This window comes from Aotus nancymaae, unplaced genomic scaffold (genome assembly GCF_030222135.1).
Source record: "Aotus nancymaae isolate 86718 unplaced genomic scaffold, 86718_ANA_hifiasm-v0.15.2.pri h1tg000115l, whole genome shotgun sequence".
NCBI lineage: Eukaryota > Metazoa > Chordata > Mammalia > Primates > Aotidae > Aotus > Aotus nancymaae.
The window spans coordinates 9410126-9429771 of NW_026988530.1; the positions used below are offsets into that span (position 1 = coordinate 9410126).

At 40.8% G+C, this 19646-nt stretch overlaps 1 protein-coding gene across 9 annotated transcripts in view; it reads left to right on the forward strand.

The window, feature by feature from the left end:
- The window catches only part of NEK1 (NIMA related kinase 1), a 225860-nt gene that overhangs the window by 158056 nt on the left and 48158 nt on the right, over positions 1 to 19646 (forward strand). For 7 of the 9 annotated variants that reach the window (XM_064371000.1, XM_064370999.1, XM_064371002.1 and 4 more), the window contains one exon: positions 15353 to 15529. The exons of the other annotated variants lie outside the window; for them this stretch is intronic. In XM_064371000.1, coding sequence (XP_064227070.1) covers positions 15353 to 15529 — 177 coding nt within the window. The remainder of the gene's footprint in view (positions 1 to 15352; positions 15530 to 19646) is intronic. 9 annotated transcript variants of the gene reach the window in all.

Below are 19646 nucleotides of genomic sequence, written 5' to 3' on the forward strand. Positions count from 1 at the left end.
GAGCATTTTGGATTAGAGAGATAGTCAACTTGTATTTTCTCCTGTGGCTTGTCTTTGTGTTCTCTTAACATTGTCTTTTTAAAAAAAAAAAAAAAAATTGTCTTTTTTTTTTTTTGGAGATGTTGCCCAGGCTAGAGTGCAGTGACGAAATCATGGCTCACTGTAGCCTAAACCTCCCTGGGTTCAGGTGATCCTTTCACCTCAACTTCCTGAGTAGCTGGTACTACAGGTATGCACCACCATGCCTGGCTAATTTTTGTATTTTTAATAAAGACAGGGTTTGCCTAGGCTGGGACCATTGGCTTTTACAGAGCAAAAGTTTTTTAATTTTAATGAAGTCCTGCTTATTCTTTTTTTTTAATGGATCATGCTTTTGGTATTTTATCTAAAAAGTCACTTTCAAACTCAGGGTCACCTAAATTTTTCCAATGTTATAGTCTAGGAGTTATTTTTTATATACTTTTGCTTTTTTTTTTTTTTTTTTTTTTTTGAGACAGAGTCTCACTTTGTCAACCAAGCTGGAGTACAGTGGCACAAACATGGCTTGCTGTGGCCTCAACCTCAACCTCCTGGGCTCATACTGTCCTCCCACCTCAGCCCTTCAAGTAGCTGGGACCACAGGTGTGCATCATCGTACCTGGCTCATTTTTGTATTTTTTGTAGAGATCGGATTTCACCATGTTGCCTAGGCTGGTCTCCAACTCCTGAGCTCAAGTGAACCATCCACCTCTGCCTCCCAAAGTGAAGGATTACAGGCATGAGCCACTGCACCCAGCCTAGTTTTGCATTTTATATTTAGTTGTATGATTTATTTGGAGTAAATTTTTTGAAGAGTTATAAGGTCTGTGCCTAGATACATTTTTTTCATAAGTAGATGTATAGTATTTTAGCACCACTTATTGTAAAAATTATTCCTTTTTTGATGAATTATCTTTGCTTCTTTGCCAAAGATCAGTTGACTATATTTGTATGGAGCCATTTCTTAATGCTCTACTCATTGCACTTTTTGCCTGTTCTTTTTCCAGTAGCACAATATCCTTATTACTGTAGCTTTATAGTATTTCTTGAAGTCAGATAGTGTCAGTCCTCCCACTTTGTTCTCCTTCAGTTATGTATTGGCTGTTCTCAGTCTTTTGGTTATCCGTATAAACTAGAGTTATTATGTCTGTATCCACAAAAGAGCTTGCTGGGTTGGTTGGGATTATGTTAAACCCAAAGATCAAGTTGGAAAAAAACTGACATCTTAATGATATTGAAGCTTTCTGTCCACAGGTTTGAAATATCTATTGTTCTTTAATTTTTTCATCAATATTGTAGTTTTCCTCATCATAGTGTGTCTTTTTAATATGTAGCTTCCCATCTTTTTTGTTCCTCTCAGTTTTAGGAGTCTTTTTTTTCCTCTCAATTTTAGGAAAGTACTCTTGAATTACAGTTTTCTTCCCTCCCTCCACCCTCTTTCTTTCCCTTCCTCCCTCTCTCTCTTTCTCTCTTTCTCTGTCTTTTTCTCTTTCTCTCTTTCTCTCCTTCCTTCATTTGTCCATTCCTCCCTCCCTTCCTTCCTTCTCTCTTTCTTTCATTCTTTCTTTCCTCTCTTTCTTTCTCTCTTCTTTTATTTTTTCTAACAGCAATGGGGTCTTGCTATGTTTCCCAGGCCGGTCTTGAACTCCTGGCCTCTAGTGATCCTCCTGCCTCAGCCTCCCAGAGTGCTGGGATTATAGGTATGTGCCACCATACCCTGCTTCCAGTATTCTGTTCTCTTTCTTCAGTCTTCAGGAATTTCCACTTTGTGTATTTTGGGTCTTCTTTGTCTTTCCTCTCTGTCCGTTTCTCCTTTTTCTTAATGTTTTATTATTAGCTATTGTGGGTACATAGTAGGTGTATATATTTATTGGCTACGTGAGATATTTTGATACAGGTATACAGTGTGTAATAATCCCATGACGGCATATGGGGCACCTAAAGCATTTATCCTTCTTTGTATTACAAACAGTCCAATTCTACTATTTTTGTTATTTTTTAAAATATGGTTAAACTACAATTTATTGTGTTTTTTCCTTTTTTTAAATTTATTTATTATACTTTAAGTTCTGGGGTACATGTGCAGATCGTGCAGGTTTCTTACATAGGTATATACGTGCCATGGTGGTGGTTTGCTGCATTCATTGCCCTGTCATCTTAATTCTATCCCTCCCCAATCCCCCCACCCCTGCTATTCCTCCCCTAGCCCCCCACTCCCCAGACACCGGAGTGTGATAGTCCCCTCCCTGTGTCTGTGTATTATCATTTTTCAACACCACCATTTTTTCAACACCACCACTTATAAGTGAGAAACTGCGGTGTTTGGTTTTCTGTTCTTTTGTCAGTTTGCTGAGAATGATGGTTTGCAGCTTCATCCATGTTCCTGCAAAGGCCATGAACTCATCCTTTTTTATGCCTGCATAGTATTCCATGGTATATACGTGCCACATTTTCTTTATCCAGTCTATCATTGATGGGCATTTGGATTGGTTCCAGATCTTTGCTATTGTGAACAGTGCCACAATAAACTTACATGTGCATGTGTCTCTATAATAGAATGATTTATAATCTTTTGGGTATATACCCAGTAATGAGATTGCTGGGTCAAATGGTATTTCTGTTTCTAGATCAATCTTTGAGGAATCGCCACACTGTCTTCCACAATGGTTGAATTAATTTACACTCCCACCAACAGTGTAAAATCATTCCTGTTTTTCCACATCCTCTCCAGCATCTGTCTCCTGATTTTTTTAATGATCATTATTCTAACTGGCATGAGGTGGTATCTCATTATGGTTTTGATTTGCATTTCTCTAATGACCCATGATGATGAGCTTTTTTTCCTATGTTTGTTGGCTGCATAAATGTCTTCTTTTAAGAAGTGTCTGTTCATATCCTTTGCCCATTTTTTGATGGGATTGTTTGTTTTCTTCTTGTGAATTTGTTTAAGTTCTCCATAAATTCTGGATATTAGCCCTTTGTCAGATGGGTAGATTGCAAAAATTTTTTCCCATTTCGTTGGTTGCCGGTTCACTCTATTGATAGTTTCTTTTGCTGTACATAAGCTGTTAAGTTTAATTAGATCCTGTTTGTCTGTTTTGGCTTTTCTTGCCATTGCTTTTGGTGTTTTAGTCATGAAATGCTTGCCTGTGCCTATGTCCTGAATGGTATTGCCTAGGTTTTCTTCTGAAGTTTTTATGGTGTTAGGCCTCATGTTTAAATCTTTAATCCATCTGGAGTTAATTTTTGTATAAGGTGTAAGGAAGAGGTCCAGTTACAGCTTTCTGCATATGGCTAGCCAGTTTTCTGAACACCATTTATTAAATAGGGAATCCTTTCCCCATTGCTTGTTTTTGTCAGGTTTGTCAAAGATCAGATGGTTGTAGTTGTGTGGCCTTCTTTCAGAGGCCTCTGTTCTGTTCCATTGGTCTATATCTCTGTTTTGGTACCAGTACCATGCTGTTTTGATTACAGTAGCCTTGTAATATAGTTTGAAGTCAGGTAGTGTGATGCCTCCAGCTTTTTGTTTGTTTGTTTGTTTTGGTTTTTTTGGCTTAGGATTGCCTTGGCTATGTGAGCCCTTTTTTGGTTCCATATGAAGTTTAAAGTGGTTTTTTCCAATTCTGTGAAGAAAGTCATTGGTAGCTTGATGGGAATAGCATTGAATATATAAATTACTTTGGGCAATATGGCCATTTTCATGATATTGATTCTTCCAAACTATAAGCATGGAATGTTTTTCCATTTGTTTGTGTCTTCTCTTATTTCCTGGAGCAGTGGTTTGTAGTTCTCCTTGAAGAGGTCCTTCACATCCCTTGTTAGTTGTATTCCTAGGTATTTTATTCTCTTTGTAGCAATTGTGAATGGGAATTTGCTCATGATTTGGCTCTCTGTTTGTCTATTATTGGTGTAGAGGAATGCTTGCGATTTTTGCACATTGATTTTATATCCTGAGACTTTGCTGAAGTTGCTTATCAGCTTAAGGAGATTTTGGGCTGAGACGATGGGGTTTTCTAAATATACAATCATGTCATCTGCAAACAGTGACAATTTGACTTCCTCTTTTCCTATTCGAATCCCCTTTATTTTTTTCTCTTGTCTGATAGCCCTAGCCAGAACTTCCAATAGTTATGTTGAATAGGAGTGGTGAGAGAGGGCATCCTTATCTTGTGCCAGTTTTCAAAGGGAATGCTTCCAGTTTTTGCCCATTCAGTATGATGTTGGCTGTGGGTTTGTCATAAATAGCTCTTATTATATTGAGATATGGTCCATCAATATCTAGTTTATTAAGAGCTTTTAGCATAAAGGGCTGTTGAATTTTGTTGAAGGCCTCCTCTGCATCTATTGAGATGATCATGTGGTTTTTGTCTTTGGTTCTGTTTATATGATGGATTACATTTATAGATATGCGTATGTTGAACAAGCCTTGCATCTCTGGGGTGAAGCCGACTTGATCGTGATGGATAATCTTTTTGATGTGCTGTTGGATTTGGTTTGCCAGTATTTTATTGAAGATTTTTGCATTGATGTTCATCATGGATATTGGCCTGAAGTTTTCTTTTTTAGTTGAGTCTCTGCCAGGTTTTGGTATCAGGATGATGTTGGTTTTATAAAATGAGTTAGGGAGGAGTCCTTCTATTTGTATTGTTGGGAATAGTTTCAAAAGAAATGTTAACAGCTCCTCCTATGCCTCTGGCAGAATTCGACTGTGAACCTATCTGGTCCCGGATTTTTTTTCTGGTTGGTAGGCTATTAATTGCTGCCTCAACTTCATACCTTGTCATTGTTCTATTCAGGAATTCAGCTTCTTCCTGGTTTAGTCTTGGGAGGGTGTAAGTGTCCAGGAATTTATCCATTACTTCTAGATTTACTGGTTTATTTACATAGAGGTGTTTGTAGTAATCTCTGATGGTAATTTGTATTTCTATGGGATTGGTGGTGATATCCCCTTTATCATTTTTTTATTGCATCTATTTGAATCTTCTCTCTTTTCTTTATTAGTCTGGCTAGCAGTTTATTTTGTTGATCTTTTAAAAAAAACAGCTCCTGGATTTATTGATTTTTGGGGGGGTTTTTTTTTGGTCTCTATCTCCTTCAGTTCTGCTTTGATCTTAGCTATTTCTTGCCTTCTGCTTGCTTTTGCTTCTTTTTTTTTTTTTTTTTTTAAGACGGGGTTTCAGCATGTTGGTCAGGCTGGTCTTGAACTCCCAACCTCAGGTGATCCGCCCGCCTTGGCCTCCAAAGTGCTTGGATTACAGACGTGAGCCATCACGCCCAGCCTCTGCTTGCTTTTGAATTTGTTTGGTCTTGCTCTTCTAGTTCTTTTAATCGTGACATTAGGGTCTCGATTTTATATCTTTCCTCGCTTCTTTTGTGGGCATTTAGTACTATAAATTTCCCTCTAGACACTGCTTTAAATGTGTCTCAGAGATTCTGGTACATTGTGTCTTTGTTCTCATTGGTTTTGAAGAACATCTTTATTTCTGCCTTTATTTCATTATTTATCCAGTATTCATTCAGGAGCAGGTTGTTTAGTTTCCATGTAGTTGTGTGGTTTTGAGTGAATTTCTTAATCCTGAGTTCTAATTTGGTTGCACTGTGGTCTGAGAGACTGTTTGTTATGATTTCCATTCTTTTGCATTTGTTGAGGAGTGTTTTACTTCCAATTATGTGGTCAGTTTTAGAATAAGCGCAATGTGATGCTGAGAAGAATGTATATTCTGTCAGTTTGGGGTGAAGAGTTCTCTAGATGTTTCTTAGATCTGCTTGGTCTAGATCTGAGTTCAAGTCCTGGATATTCTTGTTAATTTTCTGTCTCATTGAGCTGTCTCATATTAACAGTGGGGTGTTAACGTCTCCCACTATTGTGTGGGAGTCTAAGTCTCTTTATAGATCATTAAGAACTTGCTTTACGTATCTGGGTGCTCCTGTATTGGGTGCATATATATTTAGGACAGTTAGCTCTTCCTGTTGCATTAATCCCTTTACCATTCATTTTGTAATGCCCTTCTTTGTCTCTTTTGATTTTTGTTGGTTTAAAGTCTGTTTTGTCAGAGACTAGGATTGCAACCCCTGCTTTCTTTTTTCTTTTTCTTTTTTTTTTTTTTTTTTGCTCTCCATTTGCTTGGTAAATCTTCCTCCATCCCTTTATTTTGAGCCTGTGTGTGTCTTTGCATGTGAGATGGGTTTCCTGAATACAGCACACTAATCATTCTTGACTTTTTATCCAATTTGCCAGCCTGTGTCTTTTAATTGGGACATTTAGCCCATTTACCTCTAAGGTTAATATTGTTACGTGTGAATTTGATCCTGCCATTTTGATGCTAGCTGGTTGTTTTGCCTGTAAGTTGATGCAGTTTCTTTGTAGTGTCAGTAGTCTTTACAGTTTGGTATGTTTTTGCAGTGGCTGGTACTGGTTGTTCCTTTCCATGTTTAGTGCTTCCTTCAGGAGCTCTTGTAAGGCAGGCCTGGTGGTTACGAAATCTCTCAGCAGTTGCTTGTTCCTAAAGAATTTTATTTCTCTTTTGCTTATGAAGTTTAGTTTGGCTGGATATGAAATTCTGGGTTGAAAATTATTTTCTTTAAGGATGTTGAATATTGGCCCCCACTCTCTGCTGGCTTGTAGGATTTCTGCTGAAAGATCTGCTGTGCGTCTGATGGGCTTCCCTTTGTGGGTAACCTGACCTTTTTCTCTGACTGCCCTTAGCATTTTTTCCATCATTTCAACCCTGGTGAATCTCACAGTTATGTGCCTTGGTGTTGTTCTTCTCAAGGAATACCTTTGTGGTGGTGTCTGTATTTCCTGTATTTGAATGTTGGCCTGCCTTGCTAGGTTGGGGAAGTTCTCCTGAATTATATCCTGAAAAGTGTTTTCCAATTTGGTTTCGTTCTCCCCATCACTTTCAGGTACACCGATCAAACGCAGATTTGGTCTTTTCACATAATACCATATTTCTTGGATGCTTTGTTTATTTCTTTTCACTCTTTTTTCTCTAATCTTGCCTTCTCACTTTATTTCATTGAGTTGATCTTCAATCTCTGATATCCTTTCTTCCACTCGATCGATTCAGCTGTTGAAACTTGTATATGCTTCACGAAGTTCTCATGCTGCGTTTTTCAGCTCCATCATGTTGTTTACGTTCTTCTCCACACTGGTTATTCTCATTAGAATTTTGTCTAACCTTTTCTCAAGGTTCTTAATTTCCTTACATTGGGTTAGAACATGCTCCTTTAGCTCAGAGAAGTTTGTTATTACCCATCTTCTGAAGCCTGCATCTGTCAATTTGTCACACTCATCCAGTTTTGTTCCCTTGCTGATGAGGGGTTGTGATTCCTTGGAGGAGAAGAAGTGTTCTGGCTTTTGGCAATTTCAGCCTTTTTGCACTGGTTCCTTCCCATCTTCATGGATTTATCTACCTTTGGTCTTTGAAGTGGGTGGCTTTCAGATGGGGTTTCTGAGTGGATGTCCTTTCTGTTAATGTTGAAGGTATTTCTTTTTTTTTTTTTTTTTTTTTTGAGACGGAGTTTCGCTCTTGTTTCCCAGGCTGGAGCGCAATGGCGCGATCTCGGCTCACCGCAATCTCCGCCTCCTGGATTCAGGCAATTCTCCTGCCTCAGCCTCCTGAGTAGCTGGGATTACAGGCACGCGCCACCGTGCCCAGCTAATTTTTTGTATTAGTAGAGACGGGGTTTCACCATGTTGACCAGGATGGTCTCGATCTCTTGACCTCGTGATCCACCCGCCTCGGCCTCCCAAAGTGCTGGGATTACATGAAGGTATTTCTTTCTGTTTGTTAGTTTTCTTCTAACAGTCAGGCCTCTCTGCTACAGGTCTTGCTGGAGTTTGCTGGAGGTCCACTCCAGACCCTTCTTGCCTGGGAATCACCTGCAGGGGCTGCAGAACAACAAAGATTGCTGCCTGTTCCTTCCTTTGGTAGCTTTGTCTCAAAAGGGTACCTGCCAGATATAGCCACAGCTCTCCTGTATAAGGTGTCTCCCAGTTAGAATACATGGTACGTCAGGGAGCCACTTGAGAAGGCAGCCTGTTTCTTAATGGAGCTCAAGCAGTATGCTGGGGCATCCTTTGCTCCCTTCAGGGATGCCAAGGAGGGACATTTAAGTCTGTTGAAGTGGAACCAACAACTGCCCCTTTTCCCAGGTGCTCTGCTCTGTCCCAGGAAGTCTGGGACTTTCTAAGTCCCTGATGGGCTCCTGTCTTTTTTTTTTCAGAGATACCCTGCCCAGCAAGAAGGGAATCTATTTGACAGTCTGCATGCAGAGGCCTTACTGAGCTGCCATGCTGGGCTCTGCCCAGCTGCTATGTAAACTTCCCAGGGGCTTTGTTTACACAGGCAATGTTGAAACCGCCTACCGGAGCCTCAGCAGTGGCAGGCGCCCCTCTCCCCACCAAGCTTGAACGTCCCAGGTTGAGCTCAGACTGCTGTGCTGGCTGCGAGAATTTCAAGTTAGTGAATCTTAGCTTGCCAGCTCACTTGGCTCCCTGGCTTCAGCCCCCTTTTTCAGGGGAATGAGTGGTTCTGTCTCACTGGTGTTCAGGTGCCACTCAACTAAAACAGCCACCCAGTTTTGTGCTGGAGACCCAGGGCGCTGGCGTTGTAGGTGCCAGAGGGAATCTCCTGGTCTGCGGGTTGTGTAGACCATGGGAAAAGCACAGTATCAGAGCTGGATTGCCACAGTGTCTGGAAAAGTCCCTAATGGCTTCCCTTGGCTGGGAGAGAGACTTCTCTGGCCCCTTGCACCTCCTGGCTGAGAAAGTACCCCACCCTGCTTTGGCTTGCCCACCTTGTACTGTTCTCACTGTCTAACCAGTCCCAGGAAATGCAGAGATCACTCGTCTTCTGGCGTGCTCTCACTGGGAACTGCAGACCGGACCTGTTCCTGTTCGGCCATCTATTCTAGTTATTTTTAAATGTACAATAAATGCACCTATAGACACACACAGACCAAAACTAAAAAGATGAATAATGATATTTATGCCAATAGAAACCAAAAAGGAGAAGAAGCAGCTCTGCATATATGACACAAAATAGATTTCAAGAGAATAAATATAAGAGAAAAATAAGGTCATATATAATGCTAAAGGGATCAGTTCAGCAAGAGAATGTAACATTTTTGAATATATATGCATCCAGTACTGGAGTACCCATATGTGTACAGGAAATATTATTAGAGCCAGAGTGAGAAATAGCCCCCAGTACAATAATATCTGGAGATTTTAATACTATACTGTCAGCATTGAACAGATCATCCAGACAGAAAATTGACATAGAAACATCAGATTTAGCTGACTCTGGTAGCACTGCCTCTAAGGGTCATTACAGCTCTGTAAGCTGTAATTTAGAAAGACTTTATTTCTCCTTCTTATTTGAAGGATAGCTTTGCTGGGTATAGTATTCTTGGGTGACAGTTTATTGTTGTTTTTGTTTTTGTTTTCTCAGCACTTTGAATATATCATCCCGTTTTCTCCTAGCTTATATGTTTTCTGCTGAGAAAGCCATTGTTAGACTGTTGGGGGTTCCCTTATATGTAACTTGATGCTTTTTTCTTTCTGTTTTTAGAATTCTTTGACTTTAATGTGCCTTGGAAAAGATCTTTTTGGGTTGAATCTTTTTGTGTCCTTAAGTTTCCTGTATCTGGTTGTCTATATCTCTTACAAGGCTTGGGAAATTTTCAGCTATTATTTCATTAAAGAAGTTTTCTGTGTCTTTACCTAGCACTCTCTTTTTTTTTTTTTTTTCCTGGAACACCCAAAATTTGAATATTTGGGCACTTTACAGTTTCTCATATGTCACATAGACTTCCATTATTCTTTTATTTTTTTCTTCTTTTTCTTACTGGACTATTTCAAAAGAACTGTTTTCAAGTTGAGAAACTGTTTTTTTTATTTATTGTTGAAGCTCTCAGATGTACTTTTATTCATTGAATTTTGTGAGGGGTGCGAGGTTTGGATTTTTGTTTTTTTGGTTTTTTTTTTTGAGACAGGGCTTTGTCACCCTGGCTAGAGTGCAGTGCCATGATCACAGCTCACTGCAGCCTTGAACTCCTGGGTTCAAGGGATCCTCCCATCTCAGCCTCCCAAGTAGCTGGGACTACAGGCATGCGACACCATGCTTGGCTAATTTTATTTATTTTGTGTTGAGACAGAGTTTTGCCATGTTGCCCAGACTGTTCTCAAATTATGTTTTATATATTTATATATATATATAATATATATATATATAAAATATTTTTTACTTTTTTAGAGAGAGGCTCTCACTCTGTCATCCAGGCTAAAGTACCTTGGTAAAGTCATAGCTCACTGTAGCCTCAAGTCCTGGACTCTGGAGATCCTCTCACCTTATCTTCCAGCCTAGTTAGGACTATAGGCACATGCCACCACACCTAATTTTTAAAAAAATTTCCTGTAGAGACAGTGTCTCACTATGTTGCCCAGGTTTGTCTCAAACTTCTGGCTGCAGATGGTTCTTCTATCTTCCTTTTCCAAAGCACTAGGATTTGTGAGTCACAGCATCTGGCCCTGTTTGGTTATTTTTAATGATATCTATTTCTGTTGAATTTCTCATTCAGATTGTGAATTGTTTTTCTGATTTCTTTTTATTATTTATCTGTGTTCGCTTGTACCTCATTTAGCTTCTTTAATTTTACTTTGAAATTTTTAAGGCATTTTGTAGATTTCTTTTTGTTGGAATCTTGCTAGGGAATTACTGTGTTCTTTTGGAGGTGTCATATTTCCTTTTCATGTTTCTTGTATCCTTATGTTGATATCTGGGCATCTATTGTAATAATCACTTCTTCCAATTTTATGGATTGGCTTGCATAGGCAAAGACCTTTTCCCATAGTTATATTCATAGAGTTGGTTGAGTACGGTGTTTGGGCTTTGATTCTGGGTGGGCTCAGTAGTGCAGTCTTCGTATGATTTCTTTGACTATAATCAGTGTCAGTGGCATTTGTGAATTCGCATGTGTCTTAGGCTTTGGTTATTAGTGGAGACTCTGGTAAGGATTTACTGTGGACAGGGAGCCAGTTGAGCCAGTCCTCAATCCCCAGTCTTGGCAGCAGGCTGAGAAAGTAGGTTCTTGATCCCCCGGTGGTGTTCAGGCATTGGTAGTAGTGGGTCCCAGTGAGCTAATCCTTGGTCCTCCAGATGGCTTACTTGGGTGTCAGCAGTGCAATGGTGAGCCAGGTGGGCAGCATTAGTCCCTGGGTCCACCATCAGCACTCATGGGCACCAGCAGTGGTGGCAGTGAGCTGAGAGGGCCTGTCTCCAGGCCTCTAGGTGACAGGTGGATGGTGGTAGTGGCTGCAGGTTGGGTGGTCCCATCCTCAGGCCTCTGAAGGTATGCTTGGGCATCTATGGGACCGGCCAGAGGTGGGTAGATCCCCAGACCTCTGGACAATACACATAGCACTAATGGGGCCATCACCAAGTAGAGCAGGCCTGTACTTGGAACCCTGTATAGTGATTTTGCAAACAGTTTGTGTTGAGCAGGGCTGATTGATCTTCAGACCCTAGATGATGTGTGTGGGTACTGACAGTCTGGGTGGGCCCTTTCCCAGGCTCCTGGAAGGCTGATACAGGCACTAGCAGCAGTAGACAGGGCAAATTGATCCCTAGATCCCTGGCTGATGCTCACAGGCCTTCCAAGGCAGGGGCAGGGCAGGGTGGGTCTGTCTTCAAGCCCTGTGATGGTTCTCTCAGGCACAGGTTGTGCTGAGCATGGCAGGTCTACCCCCAGGACCCTAGACTGCACACTCAGAAACCAGTGGTGGTGGTGGTGGTGGTGGTGGTGTGTGCAGGCACCAGCATCAGCAGGCATGGTGGGTTGATCTCCAGTCCTGGATGATATGTTTGCTAGTTGTGTCAGGTAGATCAGTCTCCCAGCTACCAGGTAGCACTCTCATGTGGTGGCATCAGTGAGTGTGGCAGGCCTAACCTCAGGCTCTAGTATGGCACCCAGGTAGGCCCATCTCCATGCTCCTGAAGGTGTGTGCAAGTGCACATTCACCTGGCTGCTACCGGAGGCAGGGCTGCTGTCAGTGGCAGTGATCCCAGGAAGGCAGTTCCCAGGCTGGTGAGCACGTGCTTCAGCTCCCTTCTTCCCAGGGGCAGTCTTCCTAATGTGCTGTACCACCCATTTCCTGTGACGTTGGACTGTATGTGGGCTAGAATGCTAGGGACCTGGTTGTGCATTGAGTCCAGCTCATGTCACAAGGTTGCAAATCTATGGGTGGACATGGAGTAGATGTCGGTGGGGCTCCAGGGGTGTGGAGATTCAGGGCCCTAGGGCAGGATGTTATCTGGTGGGGGTTGGACTCTCAAAGTGACACCATGTTGCAGCTGCTTGGGTCTCGGATGGTGTATGGGATCCAGCAAACTTTCCCTCTAGAATAATGCATCACTTTGATTCCAGGCAGCTTCCTCTACTAGTCTCAGGGCCCTTGAGAGCTGAGGAGCCATGGCTAGGCCTGCAGGAGTCCATGGTGAGAATGTGGACCACTGGGGATCTCTCTTACCTTTCTCCTGCACCTAGGCAGGTCAATCTGTGGTGTTTCTCCTATCTTCTAGCCAGTCCTAGCCAGGCCAACTGCTTTGCTTCCCTCTCCTTCCGTGCCTCAGCAGTTCCCCGTTACTTTCCTGCTGAATGTCTGTATTCTCTTTTAGATGCTCTATTCAATGTGTTATTATCCCCTTGTTGTTTTGGTACTTCTTTGTGTAACAGGTGAGTGCCAGGTGTCTGGTCAGCCATACTGAACCTCTCTCTAAACCCATTTTCTAAATCAATTGATAGAATAGCATAATGTTTCTCTTTTATTATATTAATGTGGCAAATTGCACTGATTGATTTTTAAATATTAAATAGCTTTCAATATCCCTTTAAAATTTTTTTTACTATTCTTATGTGGTATGTATTTCATTGGTTTTATTTTTCCTTTTCTGATTGTCAGTAATTTTATTATGTTGCCTTCTATTGACTATTTTGATTTGCTGCTTTGAAACTTCCCTGTTTATATTCTCTTCCCTTTTTATATTTCATTGGTTTTGTTTTGTTTTGTTTTGTTTTGTTTGCCATTTTTTAAGAATTTTTATCTGGTATGGATATCCGGCCAGGCATGGTGGCTCACACCTGTAATCCCAACACTTTGGGAGGCTGAGGTGGGCGGATCACTTCAGGTCAGGAGTTCGAGAACAGCCTGGCCAACATGGCGTAACCCTGTCTCTCCTAAAAATACAAAAAATTAGCTGGGCATGGTGGCATGTGCCTGTAATCCCAGATACTAGGGAGGTTGAGGCAGGAGAATTGCTTGGACCCAGGAAGTTGAGGTTGCAGTTACCAAGATCATGCCACTGCACTCCAGCCTGGGCAACAGAGCAAAACTCTGGTCTCAGGGGAAAAAAAAAATATATATATATATATATATATTTCCTAACCTCCTCCTCTTCCTTCCACTATCTCTTTCTATATATAGATATAAAATTTTACATCTGGACACCATACTGAATTATTTCTACTAAATCTATTAAGTTTTCTTCCTTGAGATCTTAGATGTTCCAAATGTGCAGGTTTAGCATCAGTGATAAGAAATGGGTTTTGCTCCTATATTTTCATTATTTCCTATTCTTCTTACTGTGTTTGTTAGAATCCACTAAAGCAGTTTTTAATAATAATAATGCAGTATGGTATCCTGATACCTGATATGAATAGACATGATTTTATTGCAGAATGGTAGGGGTGAAGGAGGAAAAACAGATGTGATCTCTGCCGCAAGCAGTTTGTTGAAGCACGGGGCAGGGAAATCCTTCTGAAACATTAACAGCACTACAGTTTTGTTCTCTGTTAACTAGAAAGAAGTAAAGAGTAAAACAATTTATAAATAGTTGATAAACAAGTGTTTTCTATGGAAATTAACTGAACTAAGGACACTTCCTGCTAACCCAGTGTTATAAAAGGACTGCAGGCAACACAGAGGACCCACTTGGCTTTAGAAACAGTGAATTGAAATTGAGACCCATGAGCAAGGATCTCTGTTTTTCTTTGACCATTTTAGCCATGTGTATGCAGATATAATAGGCAGAGAATTGAATTTATGCCAGGTTGGGGTTTTGCCACTTGAATGTGATGAGTTGAGGATGCACAAGAGAATGACTATATGATGGACTTTAGATGAATTTTAATGGAGATGACAGAAAATGTGGCAGGATCAGTACATTGTAGGTACTTTCGGGGGTAAAATATTTTTAGAGTTGGAGTTGTAGAGGGAGAGAAGTAGAAAAAGAATGTTAGAGATGAGAGGGTAAAATATTTAACACTGGAAATTTCAAGAGGCTATATAGTTAATGACAAGGTCTCTAAGATATGACCATTGCAGTGATGGAGATAGGATGAAGACTGAGGTAGAGTGAAGGGCAACAAACCGAGAGGCCTACCTACTGGAAGGATTATTGGTCCAAATGTAGAAATCATCTAAATTAGTTATGACAGAATTAGCGTTGGGGAGCTGGTAAGCTGGAAAGTAAAATCTTAACGAATGAACAGGAGTGACGGGGTAAATAACTGTATTAAGTTATTCTGAAGTAATTTTTCTTTCTTTCTTTTTTTTTCTTTTTTTGTTGAGACAGAGTCTCGCTCTGTTACCCAGGCTGGAGTGCAATGACACAATCTCGGCTTACTGCAACCTCCTCCTCCCGGGTTCAAGTGATTCTCCTGCCTCAGCCTCCTGAGTAGCTAGGACTACAGGTGCACGCCACCACGCCTGGCTAATTTTTTGTATTTTTAGTAGAGACAGGGTGTCACTGTGTTAGCCAGGATGGTCTCGATCTCCTGACCTCGTGATCCACCCACCTCAGCCTCCCAAAGTACTGGAATTGCAGGTGTGGGCCACAGCACCCAGCCTTTTTTTCTTTTTTGAACCTGTCTCAGGATATTCTGAGGTAAACCTCTTCTCTCCTGGCACCAATTAAAAGTGTGGAGAATTTCAGAGAAATTAAAAGTAACTAGGAGTTACTTCATATAAACAGAAACGGTTAATAATTTAAAAACAGCATTCTAATACACATACTAATTTTACCAAAAGCAGAAAGAAGGTAAACTGTTTTAACCACCATAGAAATTATTATGTACAATTGAAATGAAATTTGACTTTCATATACCTTCACTTATTAACTTCTAATATGTAACAGAGCTTAACTAGTAAATTGCCTGTTGCAATAATGCAGCTTTTTGAACTTTGCCCTAAATGCCAGTAGAGATAAAATTTGTCATTTCGAGAACTAGCATGATTTTTTTATTTTTATTTTTTTTTTTGTTTTCACAGAGATTTCTCCTGAAGGGGAAAAGTACAAACCCTTAATTACTGAAGAAAAAAAAGTACAGTGTATTTCACATGAAATAAACACGTCGACTATTGTTGACTCTCCTGTTGAGACAAAAAGTCCAAAGTTTAGTGAGGCATCTCCACAGATGTCATTGAAACTGGAAGGAAATTTAGAAGGTATGTTCTGAGTCAAAATGAGCTATATTTGATTTAGTAAAACTTAAAGTTCACAAGCTTTATAAACCGATCATCAAAATTTGTGTGTGGGTATTTCATCTCGAATTAGGTTCAGTATTTTTATATTTTTAGTAATTGGTCTTTTTTTTATTACTGCCTAACAAGTCACCCCAAAACAGTGTTGAAACACCAACCATTTCATCTCATGATTTTATGTGTCAGAAACTGAGTCAAGACTTGGCTAATGTGATTTTCCTAATTCAGGTACCTTTTTCTCAGAGATCAGTTGGTGGTGGTCAGCTGGCAACTTATGCTGATCTGAAGGTTCCCAAAAAGCTTCACTGCTGTCTTGGCAAGTACAGCTTAGCTGGGCCCCTCTCCCTCTTCCTGTGGTTTCAGGGCTATTCTGTGTACTCTTTCTAGCAGGATAGCCTGACTTCTTATATGAGGCCCAGGGCTCACAGATGCTAAGGGGAAAACGGCTTGTACTCTTAAAAGCTGATCTCAGAACTAGCACATTATCACTTCTGCCATACTCTCTTAGTCAAAGCAGTCACAGCCCAACCTGGATTCAAGGGGAGGGGAAACAGAACATACCTCTCAGTGGGAAGAGTGTCAAAGAATTTGCATCTGTCCTAAATCTACCATAGTCTCCCCTCTGACCAAAAATTATTTTCATTCCTCCTGTATGCAAAATGCACTCATGCTGTCTCAAAGCCTCATCTCATTATGACATTAGCTCAGAGTTTAATATGTTAACAAAGTCAGGCCTCAGTGAAGATGGGTGTTTCCATCTGCATATCTTCAAGTACAATTATTCTCAATCTGAAGACCTGTGAGTAAAAAAAAGGCAAATTACTTGCTTTTCATATGTACAACATACAATGGTGAAACAGTTGTTGAAACACCTTTTCAAAAACAAGGATTATGGGAAGTAGGTAGCAGTCACTGGTCAGTAGAAATTCTAAAATCCAACCAGGAATGGCATTGTCAGCTGGCTTCCTTGCACCAAAGGTTGGTGCCCTCAAGGGCTGTTCTCTTTTGAACTGTTTGTCCCCTTCAGTCTGAGCTCATAGTGCTTCCACAAGTAGAATTTCTAAGTTATGTTGTGGATTTATATTAATATTATTGATATTCACCGTGATTAACAAAAGCCTCTCATTTTTTTTTGAGACAGACTCTTTTCTACCTTGAGTTATCTATAAGGATACTATGAGACAGTGCTCTTGAGTCCTTAGAAATTCTTTTGCCTGGCAAAGAGGATCTGCAAGGCACGCCCTTAAATCTTTCTGTGCCCTAACAGATCTGATGGGTACAACCTTGACTTCATCTCTGCCCTGAAGCCACACCCTACTGTCCTGAATTTAGTCTGTCTTGAGGCCATGTCTTCCTTTCAGAACCTTTTGTTGCCTAGAAGGAATTATCCTGGGCTCTCTGTATCTCTTCTAAATTCTTATAAGCTAAACTTTTTTCTTCAGGTAATCTCTCTTTTCTTGTTCTTTATCAGAAGTTATTAGAAGCAGCTGTCACTTTGAATGTTCTCCTTTGATAACTCCTTAGCTAGACCACTGGATCCATAAAGTACATTTAGTATCTTCCATATCATTGCAGTTACCAAATTTTCTGCCATTACAGAACAAGAATCCCTTTTCTCTAGCCTCCAGTAACTGTTTTTCACTGGTCAGTCTCTTACCAACAATGTCATTGAAGCCCTTCCAATTTCTGCCTGCTCCACGGTCCCAAAGCCAGTGCACATAGGCTTTTACGTCAGCTCCCACCTTCCAGATATGTAATTCTGTTTTGATTATCTATTGCTGCAAAACAAGTAACTCCTAAAACTTAGTAGCTTAAAATAACAATTTTAGGCCAGGCGTGGTGGCTCACACCTGTAATCCTGGCACTTTGGGAAGCCAAGACTGGCAGATCACTTGAGCCCAGGAGTTCAAGACCAGTCTGGGCAACATGGCAATACCCCATCTCTACTGAAAATATGAAAATTAGCTATGTGTGGTGGTGCATGCCTGTGGTCTCAGCTACTAGGGAGGCTGAGGTGGGAGCCCAAGAGTTTGAGGCTGCAATGAGCATGAGCATGCCTAGGTAACAGAGCAAGACCTTGTCTCCAAAATAAAAAACAATTTTTATTTTGTTTTATTTTATCTCACAATTTTTTGAGTCAGGAATTGGGAGGTTCTTCTGCTTCATGTAGCATCAACTAGTATTGCTCAGTGGTATTCAGCCATCAGCTGGGCTTTTCTGAAAGATGCAAAATGATATCACTCCCATGCCTGGCATATTGGCAGGGCTCATCTGGGTCCTTCTCCTTCATTTTAGCCATGCCATTGCACTGTAGTCTTTCAGAATAAACTACTTTCCTGATGGCTCGGGCTTCCAGATAGCAAGTAGAAGTGCCAGTGCTCTTAAAGGCTCAGCCTGGAACTGGCATAGCATCACTTCCACTGCTGTTACTCAAGGGAATCACCATGCCAGCTGAAATTAAAGAAGAGAAGCAGAGCTCCCTCCTAACTTGAGAGGAAAGTCAGAAACCTTGCAACAGGTGACCATCCTTAATTCACCACAGTCACTTAAATAATCTTATTCATTAGAACCATAGTTACTAGTATCATTATGGAATGAAAGTTTGTTCCCCTTCCCCCACCTCCAAAATAACATATATTGAAATCTAATCCCTGATGTAGTGATATTGGAGGTAGAGTCTTTGCAAGGTAATTAGGTTATGAGAGTGGAAGCCTCATGAATGGGATTGGTGCCCTTATAAGAAGAGGGCAGAGAGCTAGCTTTCTGTTTTCTACCACATGAGGATACGAGGAAGAAAAGGTTATCTGCAAAACAGGAACAGGGCCCACTGAACCAGCCATGCTGGCACCCTGACATTGGATCCTTCAGCCCCAGAACTCTGAGAAATAAGCTTCTGTTGTTTACACTACCCAGTCTATGATACTCTGTTATAGTAGCCTGAGCTAAGACAGTATCTTATGCCTTTTCTTTAAAAAAAAAAGAAAAGAAATCCTGATGTATCTGCAAGGAAAAAAAGAGAGAAAATACTGTTAGGCGTTCTATGGAAGCTGCATAGCCTCGTGCAGGAGTTGATAGACCAGAGAGTAAATATTTTAGGCTTTGCGAGCAATACAGTCGTAAGTCACGTTTATAGTGTAAGAATAAGTTGATAATGATATAGCTTAAACTACTAGGGAACAGAGTTATTCATAAAAAATAAAAAAGGGACCAGGCGCTGTGGCTCACGACTGTAATCCCAGCACTTTGGGAGGCCAAGGCAGGTGGATCACAAGGTCAAGAGATCGAGAACATCCTGGCCAACATGGTGAAACCCCGTCTCTACTAAAAATACAAAAATTAGCCGGGCGTTTGGCACACGCCTGTAGTCCCAGCTACTCGGGAGGCTGAGGCAGAAGAATCGCTTGAACCCAGGAGGTGGAGATTGCAGTGAGCCGAGACTGTGCCACTGCACTCCAGCCTGGCAACAGAGCAAGACTCCATCACAAAAAAAAAATAAAAATAAAAATAATTAAAAAGGATTTTGCCCCCAAGTGCTTACCTTGAATGAATGACCAAAATGATTATTTGAAAAAAAAGATAAAAACTTAAAAATTGGTACATTATCAGTTGTCTTTCCAAATGAAACAGATAATTAGAAACTAAAAATGGAGAAGAAAAGTACGTCTGTATTCCAGGGAGAGTAAGAGGGATGGTATTTGCTTAAACAGGATAGTACTGATAGTCTTAATTGGAAAGGAAAAAGAGAAGTTAACAAATACTCTTCTCATCACTATTCACTTTCAGAAAATATCAACCAGGTAAAAAATGAGCCACTGACAGAAAATAGAGGTAGCATCTTGATATTAATTGAAGGTCAGACCAGGCACAGTGGCTCACGCCGATAATCCCAGCATTTTGAGAGGCTGAGGCAGGTGAATCACTTGAGACCAGCCTGGCCAACATGGTGAAACCCCATCTCTACTAAAAATACAAAAATTAGCCAGGTATGGTAGTGTGTGCCTGTAGTCCCAGCTTCTCAGGAGGCTGAGGAGGATCAGCTGAGCCCAGGAGGTGGAGGTTGTAGTGAGTTGAGAGCACACCA